Below are 20,127 nucleotides of genomic sequence, written 5' to 3'. Positions count from 1 at the left end.
TGACATCAAGATGTATAACGAAACAAAAGTAATTACCTATAGGCTACTACAGCAGTGGTTCTGCAACCTGAGGGTTAAGTTGGGGGGTCCCCAGATGATTAACTTAATGTGCAACATTGTTTTCTCACTCAACAGTAGACAAACCAAAATAAAGTTTAAGTGTATATAAATGCACATTTCTGATGACAATAAAAGGACTCCAATGCTTCTAAAATGACAAATTAAACATTGGCCAAATGATCAAATATTAGAGGCAGAAATTATTAAATTAACCCGGGCAATTGCTATTTTCAAATAAAACAGTGTTAGGCTTAGGCCTATACAAAATGTACTGCCTCAACTCTTAGAGCTCATCAGGGTATAGGGGGTCATGGCCTGAAAAGGTTGAGAACCACTGTACTAACTAAAGTATACTCATTTGCATAATGTCCCATTTCAAAATGTCTAATGTATACAAATGATTTGAATTCAGCTGTTCCAATTCCAAACACAAACTTAAATTCAATTAGAAATTTAAAAAAAAAAAGGGAAAAAATCGCAGAGGCCTACACAAAATTATGGACGCAGTATTGGACTGCCTCCCAATACTGGTCCAGGGTCCTTGCTCCTCCTGTATACTGCCTCCGGATCCTCCGAAGCCTGTTTGACAAAATCATTATATCATTAATATTAGTAATTAATTAATATATAATATTAATAAGTGAAAACATTTTTGTTGAGCACAATAAGTTCAATAAGGTATAACTCCCCTGTGGATGCTCCTCAAATGACCAATACATCTATAGGCCAAAGCCTCCACCTGCTCCCTGGACCTATATAGGCCTACAGTCTTTTATTATTTCATTATTCTTTGTATAAAGAAACTCTCAAACCTCTCCTCCATGACCCGCCATTTTCTCCGCTGGGGCGGTGCTTGCTCCCCGCGGTCCGCATGGAGACAATTTGACTCCACTGTCCTCTGCTCATCCTTCAGTTTGCGGATGAAGACCCAGAGGGAGGGGCGGCGCCTCTCCACCCGCAGATTCCACCTGTGATGCCATGCTGAAATAATCATAGAATCATAAGCACACATAGCACATGGCCCATTGACATTTCATTCCACATTGATCAGTGTTAGGTCCTATTGCAAACAGAACATACAGTAATAAGAATAACAACAACATCGATAGTAGTAATAATAATAATAAAAATCTAACCTTCCACCCAATTGTTGCTCCTGCAGTCTGAGTTGCGGCCGTACACACACCACACATCGGGGGGGAACAATGCCTGTTCCCCCACATAGGTGTCTTCCAGGTACTGTATGAAGTCACCCAGTGTGGGATATTGGCGGAGAAGGCGTCGGGTCATTGGGCTCCTGGTGAAGGCCCTGAAATTCACCCTCAGGAGGGCAACAGGGAGGTAGCCAGTGGCCATAACCTTCCTCACCCACTCCCGGAGGTTCTGGTCCTGCCTATATGGACCTGCAAACATTAAGTGAAGAAATAGTTAAAAAGTTAACCTACTACTAAAATCATACTAATTTCATAAGCACTCAATGCTCGATACTAATATTTGTTTACAAAAGAACAAAAAGCTTCAAATCAAGAATGAATGAATAGTAATACTATTAGAACTATGATACTACTACAATTACTACTACTACTACTAGGCCTACTAATGATAGTAATAATAACAATAATAATATAATTATCATCATCAATGTTTATTTTATTTGTCAGTAATAATTATTGATTACTGGCTAAAATCCAATAAGTCAGATTTGCAAGCAGTATATTGTTATGAATCTTTCCTGCCAACTGGGCTTAGCCAGGCAACAACAAAATGACATCTCTTAACATTATTATACATTTAATTTGCATATAACCATACAGTCTTGACATACAACACATCCATTTAATCATTTGTCCTTTATCCTGTCAATAAATCACAGAGAATGTCTATTTGTTGGGTTGTGTTAATACACCATCACTAACCTGCAAGGCCAATGTCCTGCACTTTCCGCCAGAAGCTCTGGCACAGGTGGAAATAACAGCCAGTGACTCTGGTTGCTGGCAGCTCCTGGCGGAAGGCGTTCATCAGGCCCATTTCATAGTCAGTTAAGACTCTGGTAGGGTTCCATCTATGTGTGAATGGAGGGATGACGCATGGACAGACAGACAGACAGACAGACAGACAGACAGACAGACAGACAGACAGACAGACAGACAGACAAATGATAGATGAGAGAAAAAAGATTATTCTAGTATAGTTTCAACAAAATATTTACATTGGTGCAGATACAACAATAGGCCTATGAGGGTCCACACACACACACACACACACACACACACACACACACACACACACACACACACACACACACACACACACACACACACACACACACACACACTTACGGTCGCCCTGTGAGGCGCGCAACCCTCCTCTTGACGTGCCGGAGGACGGCGCTGTACATCTCCGTCGTTTTGCCGCTCATCAACACGAAGATGAATGGGACCACCCTTCCCAAGTAGAGGCCGTGTATGGCACACATTTGGTAAAATGGCCGAGGACAGGTTTTAAATGTGCCGTCCATATATATCTGAAACAACACAATAACCGTATTTCTATTCATACTCAGAGGTGGAAAAAGTACTCACATTTTGTACTTATAAAAGTATCAATACTGCACTGTAGATGTAGCTACTCCGTTACAAGTAAAAGTCCAGAATTCAAAATGAACTTGAGTAAAAGTATGAAAGTATTGGCATCAAAATGTACATAAAGTAGCCTACCAAAACGTACAGAATGTTTGAAAATAGCAGATACAAGCTCACAACGCGTCGCATTATGAGCTTGTTTTCAAAAAGCTTGAACTAGGGTTTATGTATGTTTTAATGTAGGCTATATCTGCAAAGTCCCAGATGTAGTGGAGTAGATGTAATAGGCTATTGGAAGTTGGAAATACTCAAGTAAAGTACAAATACTTCATAAGTGTACTTAAGTAGGCTACACTGTACTTAGTTGCTTAATACTTAGTTGCTTTAATTTACACCACTGTTCATACTGATATAAATTAGACATTATAGTATCATGGAAATACTCTGTAAATTATTTATTAGGCTACATTTCAATTTAACAGATCTAACCTGGTTACACTGGCTCAATTTGGTGTAGTTGACCTCGGTCCCAAACGCCACGAACCCCTGCTGGAGATGGTGTTTAGCCAGGAATTCGTGGCCTGACCATGTTAGGGCCCATTCGCCCTCCACCTGCACCTCCTGGACAGTAGCTGGAATGGGGGGCATGAGGCCTGCCCGATGCCTCTCCAGCCGCGACTTTACCGAGTTCCAGGGCGGCATGAAACGCAGCTCAGCAGCAGCGGCTTGGGCCACAGCCTCGTCATAGACGCGCTTGATAGGGATGGTGGGGTCCGCTGCCACCCGTTGAAGCATCCGCTCGATTAGGGCGGTGCAGCGGACCAGTTCGGCCTCTGGTGCGTGCCCATGGTCTCCCGGAGGCCTCAACACCACTATCTCCGCTGGTGGGTCCGCGTGGACGTCCAGCCAGCGGGTATGGACGTACATGTTGCAACGGGTGCACCTCCAGTAAATCTTTTCCCCTATAATTTCTCTATTCCGTAGATAACGGTATTCATCAATGATGAGGGCTTTCCCTCCTCTAGCGTTCCCAACTTGCAAATAAGCCATTTGTAGGCTACTATATTTTATTTTATTTTAATTTAAATGTTTAATCTCAACTGACACAGTCTTGCCGTCCTCGCCTCACTTGCTTCAAACAAATTTGATTGTTTGATTGACTCCTTTTATACTATTTTTTTCATTGGCCTCTCAATTAATTGATTGAGTTTGTTCCCGACCTATAGAGGTGTATATTAATGATTGAGTACTTTGTTCCCGACCTATAGAGGTGAAGTTAATGATTGAGTACTTTGTTCCCGACCTATAGAGGTGAAGTTCATGATTGAGTATAGGCTACTTTGAACCCCCCGATGTAGGCCTACAGTTAGGCTACAGGTGACACTATGAACATTGACGTAAACACATAGCAATGCTTTGGTCAGTTATTTTAGTATAGGATAGGCTAGGCTAGACTTGCATCTGAACTGTAGCCTACTGTAGCTTACTGTCCTGTGTCAACACGTTTATTTAAATTATGACAAACAACTCACAATATACAAACAGCAGATGCTTCACTCACACACACGCACGCACGCACGCACCGCACGCGCACGCACACACACACACACACACACACACACACACACACACACACACACACACACACACACACACACACACACACACACACACACACACACACACACACACACACAGAGCATCGGCGAAGTCTGTGCACCGCCGTGCGCTGCAGCGCTATGAGCTGATAGACCAATTTCCCTTTTTCAGCTGTGAGACTGTAGTCTAATTAGCAGATGTCATCTCTGGTCGAATCCCCACACCAAAAACTACACTCAAACCTCCCGAGACCGAAACCCTCGATCACCACCAATTGCCTTTGCTTTGATCCTTAATTGGTGTACCATATTTGTTTGATGGCACAGCAGGAGCTAATGACCGGCGCAATTCACACATCTATTATTTGTTTTTCCTTGAAAGCAAATAATGACCGGCGCTAATTGATTCATTGACTGGAGTTCACACCTTTGTTTGTTTTTCCTTGAAAGCAGTGCATTTGCCCATAGAGGCTAAACGTAGCTCGGTGTCCTGCATCCTCAGAGAATAGGTTAAAACTGAACCTCTCTAAATGTGTTAGACATAAGCAGTGCCATTTACTTTAATGAAAGGAGAAACAGGCAAGATAGGTTTTTCTTTTAGGATTAGCCTTAGCAATGTAATTGTCACCCTTTATCTCAGGGAAAAAGAGAGAAAAAAATCACCAGCTAGGGGTCATCTGGCTTGTGCATTGCTGTAACTGGGAGCTGGGCTATCCTATCAGTGGTTCTCAACCTGTGGGTTGGGAACCAAATTATTTTGGGGGGTCCCCAGATGATTGCAATGGGAAAATGAAATCTGTCTGTCTGTCTGTCTGTCTGTCTGTCTGTCTGTCTGTCTTCCTTCCACACTGCTGTGTGGACAAATTTAATGAATTTTGATATTTTGATAAATGAATTAATAGGCCTACTGTCAATGCATTTCCATTTTTCAATTATAAACCGAATAGCGCAAGTAGGCCTAGGTCAACGAGTCAACCCAATTAGCGCAGCAGTCCCGCAGCTGGTCTGATTGACTCTGACCAGCTCTGCGCTTCTCAAAGTTACATTAGATCATTTAAACCATATTACATTCTCAGCCAAACTTTAATGATAGTCTATTCTGCATTCTGGTTGTCGTCACCCCAAATAACGGATTACTTCTTCATGGACCTTCAAAATGCATCACAGTAGCAGCACAGTAGCCTATAGGTAAAGAGTTATTCACAATTCACATAGTAGTCTTTTTTCAGTTTATTGGATGACTTTTCAGACTGAATAATGCAGGAGCAGCACAGCCAGCCCAGCAGGTGCACTCACTGTGGGCGACCACCGTGCACCCAAATCGATTATCACATTCACAACCATTGATCAGGCATCACGCAATAGTTTGGCATGCATTCCGTGTTTATTTTTAGGCGGAGCTTTGAATCTATGATGATGATCTGCTTGGCCTTTTTTTTTTTTTTTTTTTTTGGTGCCATTTGGCAATGTGTTCCCAGACGCACAGGACGCACAGTGCGTCATGCATATTATACGTCCATATAACTAATAGGCCTATTATTCACTTTATTATCAACATGTTGCAATTATACGTCCATAATATAATTAATATAGGATATAATGCAGCAGCACTCTTTATGTGCAAAGCCCTAGTGTTGACGGGGGTTCCGGCCGTTCCGGCTCACTTTAAGCCCTGCTGGTGGAATAAATCTGCTCAAATTCAGATTTTCGGAATGGTGAGGTCTCGACCGCAATTCGGGAACCCCCCCTTTCCGAAAATCAAAATTCGAAAAGGGGGGGCTTCGAAAAGGGGGGGTTTCGAAAAGGGGGGGTTTCGAAAAGGGGGGGTTTCGGAATAGAGAACCGTCCCCTCTAAATAGATATGATCTGACAAACACAAAACAAACACATACTTAAACAAAGTCATTCACGCACAGAAAAGTGAAAGCGCAGCCTCTACTCTACCTCCACGACATCTAGGACATTCATGTTTCCCTGGGGAAGAGAGCCAGTGTGGCAACCGGCGACATGTTCTAGCTTGTACTGCCGAGAGTTAATGATTACATAAATGGAAAGCTGCGTACAGGTGTGTGGAACACAGAGAGAGGGAAAAGCGGTGGCCTCATTGTTGAACTTATTCAATAACTGGAAAAGGGCAGGCCATCTTTCTTTTTTCCATTCCTGTGCGTGGCGGCGTGCTGCTGACTCAGTGAGGTTCTCCTACATAATATCTATGTTTAACTATAGAATGGTTTGATCGACTGACCCTTTCTCCATATGACTAATCTGAAATGACAGAAACGGAGGAGGAGGAGCAGTGTTGCAATGGTCCGGTTACACGCGTATGCTAGGGATGGCACGATATGAACAATTCATGTCGCGATTATTGTGACAAAAGAAATCGCGATTTACAATATTATCGCGATAATCAAAATCCATTATCCTGGGGCGAAGAAATAGCCGATCTACAAGCTCACGACGCGTTGTGAGCTTGTAGATCGGCTGTTTTTTGGCAAATAGATTTGTTAGAGAGTGAAAAAAAGACTGTATCAAGTACTGTTATAAGTACCTTTTATCAATTATAGAGGGTTTCAAGTGGTACCGGATATGCAGCTCGGCAAATAAAAGGTGAATTGATCCCAGTGCATGACGGAGGACGATATCACGTAACTTCATGACGACCTTCCTCTTGGTCATCTATTTTAAACAATAAGCAGGAGTCTTGTTTACTCTTTAAGCAAGCTCCACTTATACATTTATAGATCTGTATCACCCAGTACAGTGAATACTCATCGGGCCCTATTTCTGTCCATGCCTTACAATCCCTAGGCCTGTCAGAATTATTACATATAATCGTCTATTCGCAATTATTTGAGGCAATCGCAATTATTTTGATTAATCGTCATAATCGTAAGCGCATGTTGAGAAATGTTCATATGGTTTCAAAAAGTAGTGGAAATAGCAGATCTACAAGCTTACAACGCGTCACAATGCAACGCGTTGTGAGCTTGTAGATCGGCTATTTCCACTATCAATATTCTTTTTTAAGATTAAAGTTGTCAAATATGTCAGTCATTTCTTTGTATATTTAGGTCATGTGTCATATATGCCATGTGCAACTTCAAAGCCTACAAGCCAAACAGAAATGTAATTGTCAACGACAAAAGCACAATTAAATCGCTGATCGCAATTATCTGAGTCACAATTAATCGTCATATAAAATCTTATAATCGTGACAGCCCTACTTATCCCTAAACCTCTTTGATTTTTTTTTAAACCGTTTATAAATAGCTGATCTACAAGCTCACAACGTGACAATGTAGATCGTCTATTTGAAGTATTTTTAATGCAAATACTAGTTTTTCAAAATAGTAAAAAAGAAACAAAAATGTATCTGATGTGTCATTGTATCCATGTGTGTGTCAGTAGGAGCATTGGGACAAATAATATATATATATATATATATATATTGCGATATAGTGCTGCCTGATTAGACTATTTGCGGTATCGCAATAATTTACTGACCACAGGAAAATATTTCTCAATATCGCCACATTTTCTCAAAACGTTAATCACCTCTGTTGAATGGGGGATTTTTTCAATAACCTCTTGGCTTATCTTCCTTATACCATGACCACTTGCACAAATCTAGAACTTTGTGTTGGCTTGGTGGCACTATCTTCGTCGACCTTTGAATAAACATTTACCTTACTAAAATGTGTTAGTACTATATAACTTACACAATTGCGGTGGTTGTACAGTATATCATCACTGTCGGGCAGAAACCTCGTATCTCGAAGTTTCAAATGTGTAAGTCTTTTCGCGAAGTAAAGCACAAAAGTAGTGAAAACAGCAGATCTACAAGCACACAACGCACCGCGAGGCGCTGTGTGCTTGTAGATCGGCTGTTTTCACTGGTTTAGTACATTCTTTTTTAAATGATAAAAACGAACGGTTTTGGACATACAAGGTTTCCACCCGACAACGACGATATGGTCTCCCTGCTTTTCTATTGAGACATTTAGATAATGTGTCAAGCTATCCCGTTTGTGGTTTGAGCCGAATTTTGGCCTGCAGGTAAAACTGCTAGTTCTCCCCTGAGCAAGCACGAAGGCTCTATTAGCTCAGCGGTAAAAGAAAATTGCATCACTTGCACCGGAAACCCGGGTTCAAATCCGGGGTACAACAGGAAAGTTACATAGTGCAGCTTTAACCCATTTAGACCTGGAACGTATTATTAACTGCAGCTTCTGTATGCACGCATGCTGCACGCAGAAGGCAACTTTTCTCTGTCTTTGATCGGAATCACGCAACGCTATATTTTAGCGGTAATTACGAGACGATTTCACAGAAATCATTACAAAACACAGTACCACAGGGAATACATGTGAAATTAGTTTTCACTTTTATTTTCAAGGCATTAAATTCGCTGGCCCCAACGGGCAAGTCCCTGGTGAGTTCTGCTGGCCCTGTCGTTCTAAAACGTACATCCGGGCCAGCGGGCCATTTATAATGTCGACCCCTGGCCATACATGGGCATGTACTGACATCACATTGTTGACTATCATGCAGGGGTCTCCATATATGGGTAACTGGTCCGATATACATCACTGGCCAGATGGCCAAGAATTGGCGCGACCTCGCCCTTTAGGGCATGTCGCCCTGAGGCGTCTTACTAGTTGTAAATCTCTATGGGTTCTGAGTGGCACCGGACAGACCACGCCCTATACTGAAATATTGCCAAGCACTGTTCCCCGTGCGATTTGTCGATTAGCAGAGTGCACTAGGGCTGTCACGATATGACATTTTACATGACGATTAATTGTCACTCAAATAATTGGCGATTAACGATTTAATTGTGTATTTGTCGTTGATAATTACATTTCTGTTTGGCTTTTAGGCTTTGAAGTTGCATATGGTAGATATGACACATAACCTAAATATACAAATACATTACTGACATATTTGACAACTTACTACTTAAAAAATAACATTGATAGTGGAAATAGCCGATCTACAAGCTCACAACGCGTCGCGATGCGACGCGTTGTGAGCTTGTAGATCTGCTATTTCCACTATTTCTAACATTTTTCAACATTCACGATTATGACGATTATGACAAAATAATTGCGATAATGTCAAATAATCACGATTAGACGATTATGTAATAATTGTGACAGCCCTAGAGTGCACTCCTCAGATTAGGCAAAAAAACCCAAAGGGCCAAGACCTGTTTCATAAACACCCAGCCGCCCCGGGCACATGGCAGTCATCATTAGCAGATGTCGACAGATGGCTCTCAGCAACAGTGGCGTCACAAGGGGGGGGAGTGGGACTGAGTTACTAGGGCCCAAGGTGGAAGGGCCTTAATTATTTAGCTATTGAAAAATAGTAGATATACAAGCTCGCAGCGCGGCACCGAGCACGTAGGTAGATCTGCTATTTTTGAAAAGTCATGAAAATGTGTGCAAATCTTTGAATATAATGTATTTTTAAGCGAACTTTTGTTTAACTCAAATGTTGCTTCTGGGGGGGTCCCTGGATCTACAAGCTCACAACAAGTTGTGAGCTTACAATGTCATCAAGGCCTGACAAAATGCATTTTAGTTGACTAAATCAACTGTAGATTTAGTCGCCTAAAATCATATGATATTTAGTCGACTAAAATTAGACTAAAACTAAAACTTTTCAGGTGACTAAATTATGACAAACTAAAAGACATTTTATTCAAAAGATTATGACTAAAACTAAATACAAATGGGGTGCCCGCTGGCCTAGTGGTCAAGGCGCATACCACATACTAGGCTGTGATGCCTGCTGGCGTCGCTGGTTCGATTCCCGATCCGGACGACCTTTGCCACATGTCATTCCCCATCTCTCTCCCCATTTCCTGTCAGTCTACTGTCCTATCAAATAAAGGCCTAAAAAGCCCAAAAACAAATCTTAAAAACATATATATATATAATATATACATACAAATTTGCTGTCAAAAACAACACTGGTGCAGGGCCCCGCAGTGAATCCTTGTACCCAGGGCCCAGAATTTGGAGCGACACCCCTGGCTCACACGCACCTGCTTCTTATCCTGCTGCTCCATGGCGACGGGGAGCACTCCACATGCTCTGCTCCGCTAGCGGCCAGCGACACCAGGCAGAGAGCCCTCTCTCAATGCCCAGTCTTCACTCTCCGAGCTGGACACGGCACGCAGAACCGTCCTGGGTGTAGGCCTGTCACAAATATTACATGGTCGCAATTATTTGAGATCATTATTTTGCATAATCGTCATGGTTTTAAGTCGAAAAATTATCATACATTTTCAAACATTTTCCAAAAGTCTTCAAGCTTACAACACGTCACACGCTTGCAAATCAGCCGTTTCTGCAATTTTTTTAGGTTTTTGAAAGTATAATATTATTAAATGTCAGTAATTTCTTTGAATATTTAAGTTATTTGTAGTTTATTTGTTTATCTGCCCTGTCCAATTTGTGATTACGAAGCCTAAAAACCAAACAGAAATGAATATGAACTGTATTGTATTCATACGTTCCAATGTTCAATGCCAAAAATTAAATTGTTAATTATTTTGTGCGACAATTAATCGTTAGCCTGGCCTACCCTTGATGTGGCATAGTTTCGCTTTTTTTTCTTCTTTTTTTTTAAGTTTGTTTGGTATATCCATCTTTTTTGTCCAACTGGCAGTGACTGGCAAGACTACACTTCTCGAGCATTTAAATAGGGATTGGGGAAACAAACAGCGGGGACCAAAACAAAGCGAACCGAAAGTGTGGCTGTCACACAGCCCCGCGGTAAACGAATACCAGGCTTTCCTCCGAGGTGGAAAGTCGGGTGACGCAAGGTTAATTAATCGTCATCTTAAAATGTGTAATCGTGACAGCCTGCCCTACCTGGGCGGTCCTCCTGGAACGTCCGTCGGTGTCAGCCGCTGCACGCGCCTCCCGGCCGAGGACGGAGGAAGACGGAGCAGCCTCGGTCCTGGCTGGCAGCACCGCCTCTCTCCCAGCCTGCTCTGCCAGTCTGATGGGAGGGACACTCCGACCTGCAGGAGCCGCCACAAGAGAAACCCAGGAACTGTGGGAGACGATGAGCTCTTTTCCCTTGGGAGAGATTAACTGTAGTAGTTCAGGTCTGGCCAAAGTGTGGGTGTCCTCTTCATTACGTGCATTTATGGATCTGCGGATGAAACGGGCAAAAGAATATTTAGAGTGCAAATTATTACCGATACGGTTTTGTGGAGAAGAGGACTAGGGATGGGAAAATAAGCGATATTATCGTTTAGCGTGATAGAAAACACTCACGATAATCGTATCGCGGAGATTTAATTTATCGTGATATCGTCCTTCCGTCATGCACTGGGTTCACTTCACCTTTTATTTGCCGAGCTACATATCTGGTACCACTTAAACCCTCTATAATTGAGAAAAGGTACTTATAATATACGTACTTGATACAGTCTTTCTTTCCCCAATCTATCAAATGTCTTTGCCAAAAAATAGCAGATCTACAAACTCACATAGATCGGCTATTTTTTGGCACATGTTCCGCCCCGTGATAATGGATTTTGATTATTGCAATAGTCACAATAATCATGATACGACATTTTCATAACGTCCCATCCTTAAAGAGGACCATATGATGCATGAGAAGAGGACCATACCATTCAGTGCTGCCTTGTCTGCCCCCTACTACCGAACCAGTGCAGCTTAAAGGATCAATAACAATGCATTAGGAGTGTGGGATTAATTAATTCATTAATTGATAAGCTGCGTTTTTTTAGGACCAAATAGATAATTTTCATTCAAAAAAATCAAATAAAACGATTAATTATAATTGTTTATTTTAATCGGATAATTTCTTAACGGCAATTAGTCCATTTTAGATTCATTGTTAGCATACCTAATAAGAGTCAAGGTCTGTGTAAACTAAAGAAATGGGAAACTGACTTTTGTTTTTGCATCTGATGATACTGTATCTTCTGCATAGTACTGTGTTCCATCTGTCTGTTATTCAAAGTTATGAGTTAAAAAAAGGATCTTAATGGAAACAAGCCACAGTTTACATAAGCTTATTCGTTTAGTTGACCGTGTACCAGTGAACTGTACTATCATGAAACTGTAGCTTTTCCTATGCAAACTTCTAATAAATACTTCAATCAATCAATCACTCACTCACATAACTACATGCTTCAAAGACAAGAAAAGAAGAATTACATAACTATAGAGGCAAACAGACACCCGCCCGCGCCCAGGCCAGACCCTTGAAATGTGGGTCAGGTTAATGCACGTGGCATGTCTTTTTTGCCACTGGGTTCCACAATCCACACCTTTGCCAAACCAGTCTGATCTACTTCTATAGCACATTCAGGCAGTCTTGACATAACAAGAGACTCTAGGCCAGAGGTGTCCAAACTTTTTGAGCGGTGGTCACAACGCTCCTATACGTGGCCGTGTGTGTGGGTATGTATGTCTGTCTGTCTCCGTGTCCGTAGCCTGCAGTAACCTTTTCTGACCACACATGTTACGGGAGGGGCGCTGTTGCACACACACACACACACACACACACACACACACACACACACACACACACACACACACAACCGCTCAGTTCACACGAGTGTGATTTTTTCAAAGGGGGCCACATTAGAAAATATTAAAACACCCAATGTTGTAATTGCAATATGCATTGCAATTACAACATTTTATTTAACTATCAATATTTAATATCAATGGTCTTTTGTCAGGTGTGTGCTCTGAACAAAACACAACACAAATAAATCACATTACCAAATGTAACCAGCCGTGCAAGGTAAAAAAATCAAACCTTGGTTCGAAGTGGAGCGGTGAATTTGAGCAGCGTCTGCTAAATGCCTAAACTGTAAACTGTGCCTGTGAGTGAGTGGTGAGTGTGCCTGACCTGCACAAAACAGCGCCCCTCCTTTAACTAGTGTGTTGTGTGTGGCCACTCAAGGTATTGCCAGGCTACGGACGGACACGGCCAGCCAGCCACCCAGCCACATACCCACGGACATACCTGTCTATTGGGATCGCTTTCACCGCTCCAAAAAAAAGTACAATAAGCCTTTCTTTGACCCCTTCAGAATGAGACAACCGGGAACAAGGAATCCTGACAAATTATACTATAAAATATTCTTGTTTGACGGTGCTGGCGGGCCGTTTATAACACAATTTAGGAATGAAGCCGCGGGACGTATAATATTTGTCATCGGGCCACATTTGGCCCCCGGGCCGCACTTTGGACACCCCTGCTCCAGGCGAACCCAGGTGGCAACATAATAGTTGCATTGAAACTGGGTACCAAGCAGGGGCGTCAATTGGGTATGGCAGGGGTATGCGCAGCTGCCATACCCTGGGTCCAGGGGGGGAAAATAAAAGTTACTTTTAAATATAAATCCGTGAATGTCTCTTTGTCTATCTGTGCTGGTTATTATGTTGTTAAATTACAGTAAAATAACTACAAATGCAAAATTTAACAAGGTATTATAATTATATTCTCCACACTTGTATTCTCCCCATCTTGACAAAATGGTATATTCCCAGGTTCAGCAGGTCGGCTGCACAGGTGCAATGCATTATTGTTAATTGTGGCACCGCCACGTTTACTAACATGCCAAGTTTAGCTGCACTTGAACCGTTCCAGGCTGCCATATCCAGCCCAAGAAACCGTAGAAACAGGGGAAATTTTTAAATGTTCTTCTTAAAATAAATGCATCATGCCTGTACGCGCGCGACACCAGTCATGTTACCATACCTTAGCTTTTTCTGAACTGACGCCACTGGTACCAAGGGGCCCAGGATGGACTGATGGTAGCCTCACTGGCTGACCACATAAGCAGCGTCCTCTGCTCTGACACACAAAAAAACCCACTGAACCCCAGAGTCAGCAGTCTCCATTGGCTCAGAGATGACAGTGCTCAGCCAAACAGAGGAGAAAAAAAGACCACCAGACAGAAACACGAGAACAATAGGAGTTTCAGCTAAAAAAAGACAACATCTTAATCAATTAAAATGCCTTTGCATGGCCAAGAAACTGATGAGTAAATATGGTATGGTATTGCTAGTAATATTAAACACAATACTTGTAAAAACTGTACAACACAAGCAGTGACGCCTTGTTTAGATGACAGAATTAAGACCAAAGACTTGCCCTATTGGCACAACGTGTATGTATGTAGTTTAAAACAAACTAAATAAAGGTCCTGCTTAAATCATATGATGCAAAACGCATCACTGATGATGCAAAATGCATCACTAGTACATGCTGAAATACCAAAATATCTAAAAACACAGATTGAACACAAAAAATAACTCAGGATTGTGTTGATCGTGTCCCAAACAACAATAAAATAAGACAGGGTTGTCCCAGAGGTGAAGTGGGCCTTTAACCTTCCTTCTCGGGCTCACCTTACCGCTAATCACTTTCTAAGTGTGGGGCGGCTCACGGTAACTGACAGAGTACAGCATCTTGCAATGGGCCCAGGTGTACAAGATACACTACACCACCAAGATACCCATGTACCTGACAAAATACTTCCAAAACGTCAAAGATGTTTAAAATCACAACACCAGAGGCAGCTCCACAGATCACGTTCAAACCCAGATTTGGCTCTAAAAAAGGATCAAATGTGCTCCCCTGCTATACCACTAACATGTGGTTGTGGAACACCCTACCGAAAGACTTAAAATAGAGTAATAAAGTAGTTGTAGACTTTATAGTACTGTGTTATATCTGTCATTCAATGTTATATGAGGGTTTTTTAAGGGTTTCCTATGTAAATAAAATGTCTTTGATCGTTTTTGTTAGTGTGGTTGCCATGAGCCTATTGTTCATATTTTCCTGGTGTCATCAGTGATGTAATTTATTCTGATTGTAATTGAGTACAATCTTGGATTCACAATCCAGTGATGTCATCAGTGATGTCACTGATTCTGATTGCAGTTGAGTTCAATACACAATCCATGTGTAATAAATAGGCAACCACACTTCTAGTTGACCTTTGTACCACTGTACTGTCATGAAGCTGTACCTTTTCCTAAGCAAACTTCTAATAAAGTCTTCAATCAATCAATGTATGCATGTCTACAAAACCACATTCTAAATAGTTAAAGCGTTCCAAATAATAGACATTCTGCAGGCAACTGCTGCTAACTTCGTCTCCAGTGCCCGTCACATTGACATGATTTAAAGTGATATTATTGTGGCTGTCTGAGAGGTGAGGTGTCACTTTCCCTGTCTAGGGTCAAGCTTTATGGCTTGCAAGCACCATTAGCCTTAGTTATAGCTGTCCTGCCAGCTTTAGCTAGCGAGTGATTTCTGTCCTGTTTTGAGTGATTTGCTCCAACTTTGAAAGGCTGACAGCACGAGGCTGTGTGTGTGATTTACCCAACATCACTTTAAATGATACAACACAGCTGTCAAGACACTTTAAACCGGAGACAGTCGAAGCAACTCCAAACACCACGGTCTCCACTCAGTATTTTGCTATATAGTAGCCTTTGCACAAGCTAGCCAGAGGAGACGAGTCGGTCGTGTCACAAGCAGATGCTGCGTCGTGGGCTGCAACAGCAAAATTACACTAGTTTTATTCATAAATAACTCGAGTTGTATATAATAATATGAGTCCACACTCACCGTTGGGGGAAATGTCCTCTAATGTTCACTTTACTGTGTCTCGGACATACATCCACTCAGCCTGACGCTACCCCACGGAACAGCCATGTTACGTTCATACTTTGAGCAACCAAGCAAGAGCAACCTATCCTCGCGTCACCATGGCTTTCCACGAAAGGAAAGCCTGGTATTCGTTTGCAACGGGGTCGTGTGATCCGGTCTAGGCGTGGCCTAAACCGGAAACAGGCGGAAGCGGCGTCGCTTTGTTTTGGTCCCCGTCCCCCCCTGTTTGTTTCCCCAATCCCTATTTAAATGCTCGAGAAGCGTAGTCTTTCTTGCCAGTCGCTACGAGTTGGACTAGAAGATGGGTATACCAAAAGAACCTTTCAAAAATAAAATAAATGAAATAAAAAAAAATACGCAGTATCAAGGTGTTTGGGTAGGCCCGTGTTTCGGTTTGATAGTTCCGGCCAAAGTGTAGTCCGTCTGAGGACTACAACATGACGTAGGTTGTTTCCGCTCCCGACCGGATCATAACCTCGAAATGCTACTGATCCCAGGCAGGGGGGCGGGGCGTTTTGCTGACGCAAAGCAGTGTTCCGGTGCTCTCATTGGAGAGGATTGGAGGTTTGCTCTGTTTTGATTGGTGGATAGGAGAGGGGCGAGATCGCCTAGCAAAGTTCTTCAGCTCTATTTTGAAATTGGAAACCTAACCTTGCTTCTTGAGAGTTCCTCTCTTGTTTGTCTTTGGTAAAATAATAATAATAATAATAATAGTAATAGTTGTAAAAGTAAAACAAAAAAGAAAAGCTCGTGGAATGAGTAAATGAATTAATGTGTAGCCTACTTATGAAACTTATTAAAAAGAGCATTTTAGAACAAAACCTCTAGCACAATCTTTATGCATTTATATGTGTGTGTGTGTGTGTGTGTGTGTGTGTGTGTGTGTGTGTGTGTGTGTGTGTGTGTGTGCGTGCGTGCGTGCGTGCGTGCGTGCGTGTGTGTGTGTGGGGATATAGGCCTAATAGTGAAAAACTGAATTGTACTTTTCTATGACTGTAATTATATATATATATATATATATATATATATATATATATAAAAATATATGCCTATTCACCACCTGAATGCAGCTGGACGAGTAATGTAAACCACCCAGTAGGCCTATGTCTCTTGCAGAGCTGTACGCTGATCAATGCTGCCCTCTGTGGGTGACAGTGCAGCACTGCAGCTTCAGTTGCTCAAAGCCTGTGTTTCTGTTCTGGATCTTCTGACTTGATTCACAGCTTCACTCTGACATGGTCAGAGAGAAGCTGTCAACTCACAATTGGCACAACATTATATACTTTTTACCTAAACCTTGTGTTATATAAAGCTTTTAACATATTTATTGTCACTTTTAATAGATATTTTTTTTCATAATGGAACAACCCAGAATGTATAATATATGTATATAAAAAGTAACCACCCAAAAGTAACAGTCCCATCTGCCAATTTCTCTTATGCCAAGCAGACCTCGACTCTGCATATGACAGAGCACTATAAGCACTGATCGTGAAACTTAAAAAAGGAAACCCAAACAGTTTCTCTACTCAATACACACCAGGAGCAGCAGGCATGATTGAAAATATAATTATTAAAAAGTCCTAGCCTACAGAGTGATCCTCTTTTTGCATTTGTTCGGACCCTCCTCTCCCGTATGGGGAGTGGTGAGACAAACTTCTCCCATATGGAAAAGGTATTCAACCTCACTACTAGACTATAACAGATCCTGGTCAAATATTAAGATGCAGCGATACTTCTTAATATGCAATCCCACTAGGACACATAGAGCAGAAGAGGTTCTCAAAGTGGGGTCCGGGGACCCACAGCAGGGTTCCACAGGGTCCCCAACTAAATTAGTTAATATAGTGTCAACATGAATTTAAAAGTTTTGACATTATAATCACTATTTTAAAATAGCTGATCTCCGAGCTCACAATTTGATTGATTGATTATTTATCTATTTATTAGAAGTTGTGCATAAAAGGTACAGTTTCATGACAATAGGCTACCATTCACTGATACGAGGTCAACTAAAAGGAAACTCATGTGAGGCGATGCTTATTTCCGTTGAGATCCTTCTCTTTAACTCAGAACATTGAATGACAGACAGATAGAACACAGTACTATGCAGTAGATATAGAACAAAAAAATACTATAGGAGGGTCGGTGCACCAGTCACACCTGTGTGTGAGTGCTGCACACAGAAATCACAGGAAATCACTCACAGAAATAAAGTTGAGAGAATGAAGTCAAGAATACCTACAGCCTAAAGATGGTGGAACTCCATCAGACTCAATCATAAAAAATATATATATCTATCAATACTTCTGTGGACTGTGGAGGTACTTATTTCATTTCTCTGACATTAAATCAACTTATCACCACTAGACATCAATGGGGCGGGGTGGAGTGGGTATGGGCTTGGGCATCAACTTAATCGGGTCTGTTTGAGTTTGTAATTTTCAGACCTGTTGAAAACAGTGGTTCTAAACCTTTTCATGTCAAGGACCCCCAAATTGACGTGCATTCTGCAGACCCCTACCTGAAAATATCTTCTGCCAGGGAAGATTTTTCAAGATTCATCAAAATGTTTCGAAAATATCCGATCTATACAAGCTCAAAATGGAAATATAGGTCTAATGTACATGTATTTGAGAATCAGTGTTTAGCCTACTTATTTATATCCATAATAATAGATGTTCCCTTAAAAAACCTACACTATTCACACATTCAATTTCTTTGCTAAATAGTTACTGTATTGTATCACTGTTAAATGTATCGTTACACTGCTAATAATTTAATATTGTCTTAATTGTTATTACTACTTAAGAATGTGACAACAAATCAGACAACAGTTTTGCTGGACTCTGCCTCAAATACCAGAATTGTTTTCTGTTGTCTGGGTCCTTTATGTTGAGGACATGTTTTCTATAGCTTTAACAATTACACATTCAACCTAAACAAAAACAAAGCAATTGATACTGTCAACTGACGGTGTAGCTGAAATGTATACAGTGGTATATAATTAGCTTGAGCAATGCAAGTGACTTTAAGTGTTTTAAGGCGAGACACTACTGGTGAATAGGGTAAAAAAAACTAATAGCTACAACACTTTTCCAGTTTTACATCAAGACTAAGAATATTTGAATTACAAGTCTTCTGAAATTATATGTTTAGTTATGCAAATGAGGCATTATATGTAAGGGATAATGAATGGATCCGTGGTGAATGACGATATATAACAGACCGACGGACTGATAACTCCCGGGGCGCCAGTTATCAGGCCGAAGGGATGTTATATATCACCAAGGAGCCATTCATTATCCCGCTTATTACCCGGCTACTAAATAAAATTAATAATTTGACTCAAAACAAAAAACAAAACAAAGTATTTCCTTGTTTACAGACGGCTGGAAGTGTTCCACAAGTGTTGCGCTGGGCGCCCCCCTAGCGAGACACGGTCGCCTTGGAAAACAAGGAAGTGCTGATTAGATAGAATCCATTTTCTGACACTACGTTGTCTATTTCTCGCTTAAAATATTTTTAAAAACATTCTTGAGAGCAACGTTTAGTTCTAAATGTCGCTGTGTTTGTTTACATGGCTGACATATTGGATACAGCACAAGATTAACGCAGTGCAGCTTGACTGCAGCAGGTGCTCTGAGTCTTTGATTAGACAGTGGTCTGTTATAGAGCGGAGCGGTCTGTTATCCAGAAATAACAGACCGCTGATTTCAGCAACTGACCAATCAGAATCAAGCATTCAAACAAGCCGGGTAATAATGTGATGCAACGCATTAGCCTAGTGAAGTGCTTGCCTTTGAAAGGTCCTGGGTTTGATACTGGACACCAGCAACTCTGAGCGTACAAGGGGTTCCATAACCTCCATTTGGTTCCATTTGTTCCAGGCCCATTTGGACCCCTTTCTCATGTTGAGAAACACTGGGCTATATAGTTAATTGTTTAGATTGTCCTTTATTATTATTGTTAATGCATGAAAAAAGTAAGACAAAAGTAAAAGAAAAAACAAACAAATGTTATGACTTCAGCAGGGTGACTAAACATTAAGTGAGGAACAAATAAGATAGGCTAAATCATAGTCTCATTACCATATTAATTAGATAGAGCAAATTACTTAAGTAAAAACAACATCACACAACCAACCATAACAAAACCAACAACAGCATGAGTATGCTATAATAGTATATAGCCTATAT

The 20,127-nt window shown here is 41.4% G+C and overlaps 1 protein-coding gene across 2 annotated transcripts in view; it reads right to left on the bottom strand.

Moving 5' to 3' along the window:
- The window catches only part of tmem94 (transmembrane protein 94), a 75,899-nt gene extending 59,878 nt beyond the window's left edge, over positions 1 to 16,021 (bottom strand). For both annotated transcript variants that reach the window (XM_080747990.1, XM_080747991.1), the window contains exons 1-3: positions 15,887 to 16,021; positions 11,125 to 11,410; positions 10,293 to 10,446 (exon numbers count right to left, since the gene is read on the bottom strand). In XM_080747990.1, the coding sequence (XP_080604116.1) occupies positions 10,293 to 10,316 (24 nt within the window). In that variant the 5' untranslated portion in view covers positions 10,317 to 10,446; positions 11,125 to 11,410; positions 15,887 to 16,021. The remainder of the gene's footprint in view (positions 1 to 10,292; positions 10,447 to 11,124; positions 11,411 to 15,886) is intronic.
- Positions 16,022 to 20,127: the final 4,106 nt, after the last annotated feature.

This window comes from Nannobrachium achirus (genome assembly GCF_963921795.1).
Source record: "Nannobrachium achirus genome assembly, chromosome: 18".
NCBI lineage: Eukaryota > Metazoa > Chordata > Actinopteri > Myctophiformes > Myctophidae > Nannobrachium > Nannobrachium achirus.
The sequence above is the reverse complement of the archived record's forward strand: the minus strand, read 5'-3'. Positions and strand labels throughout refer to the sequence as shown.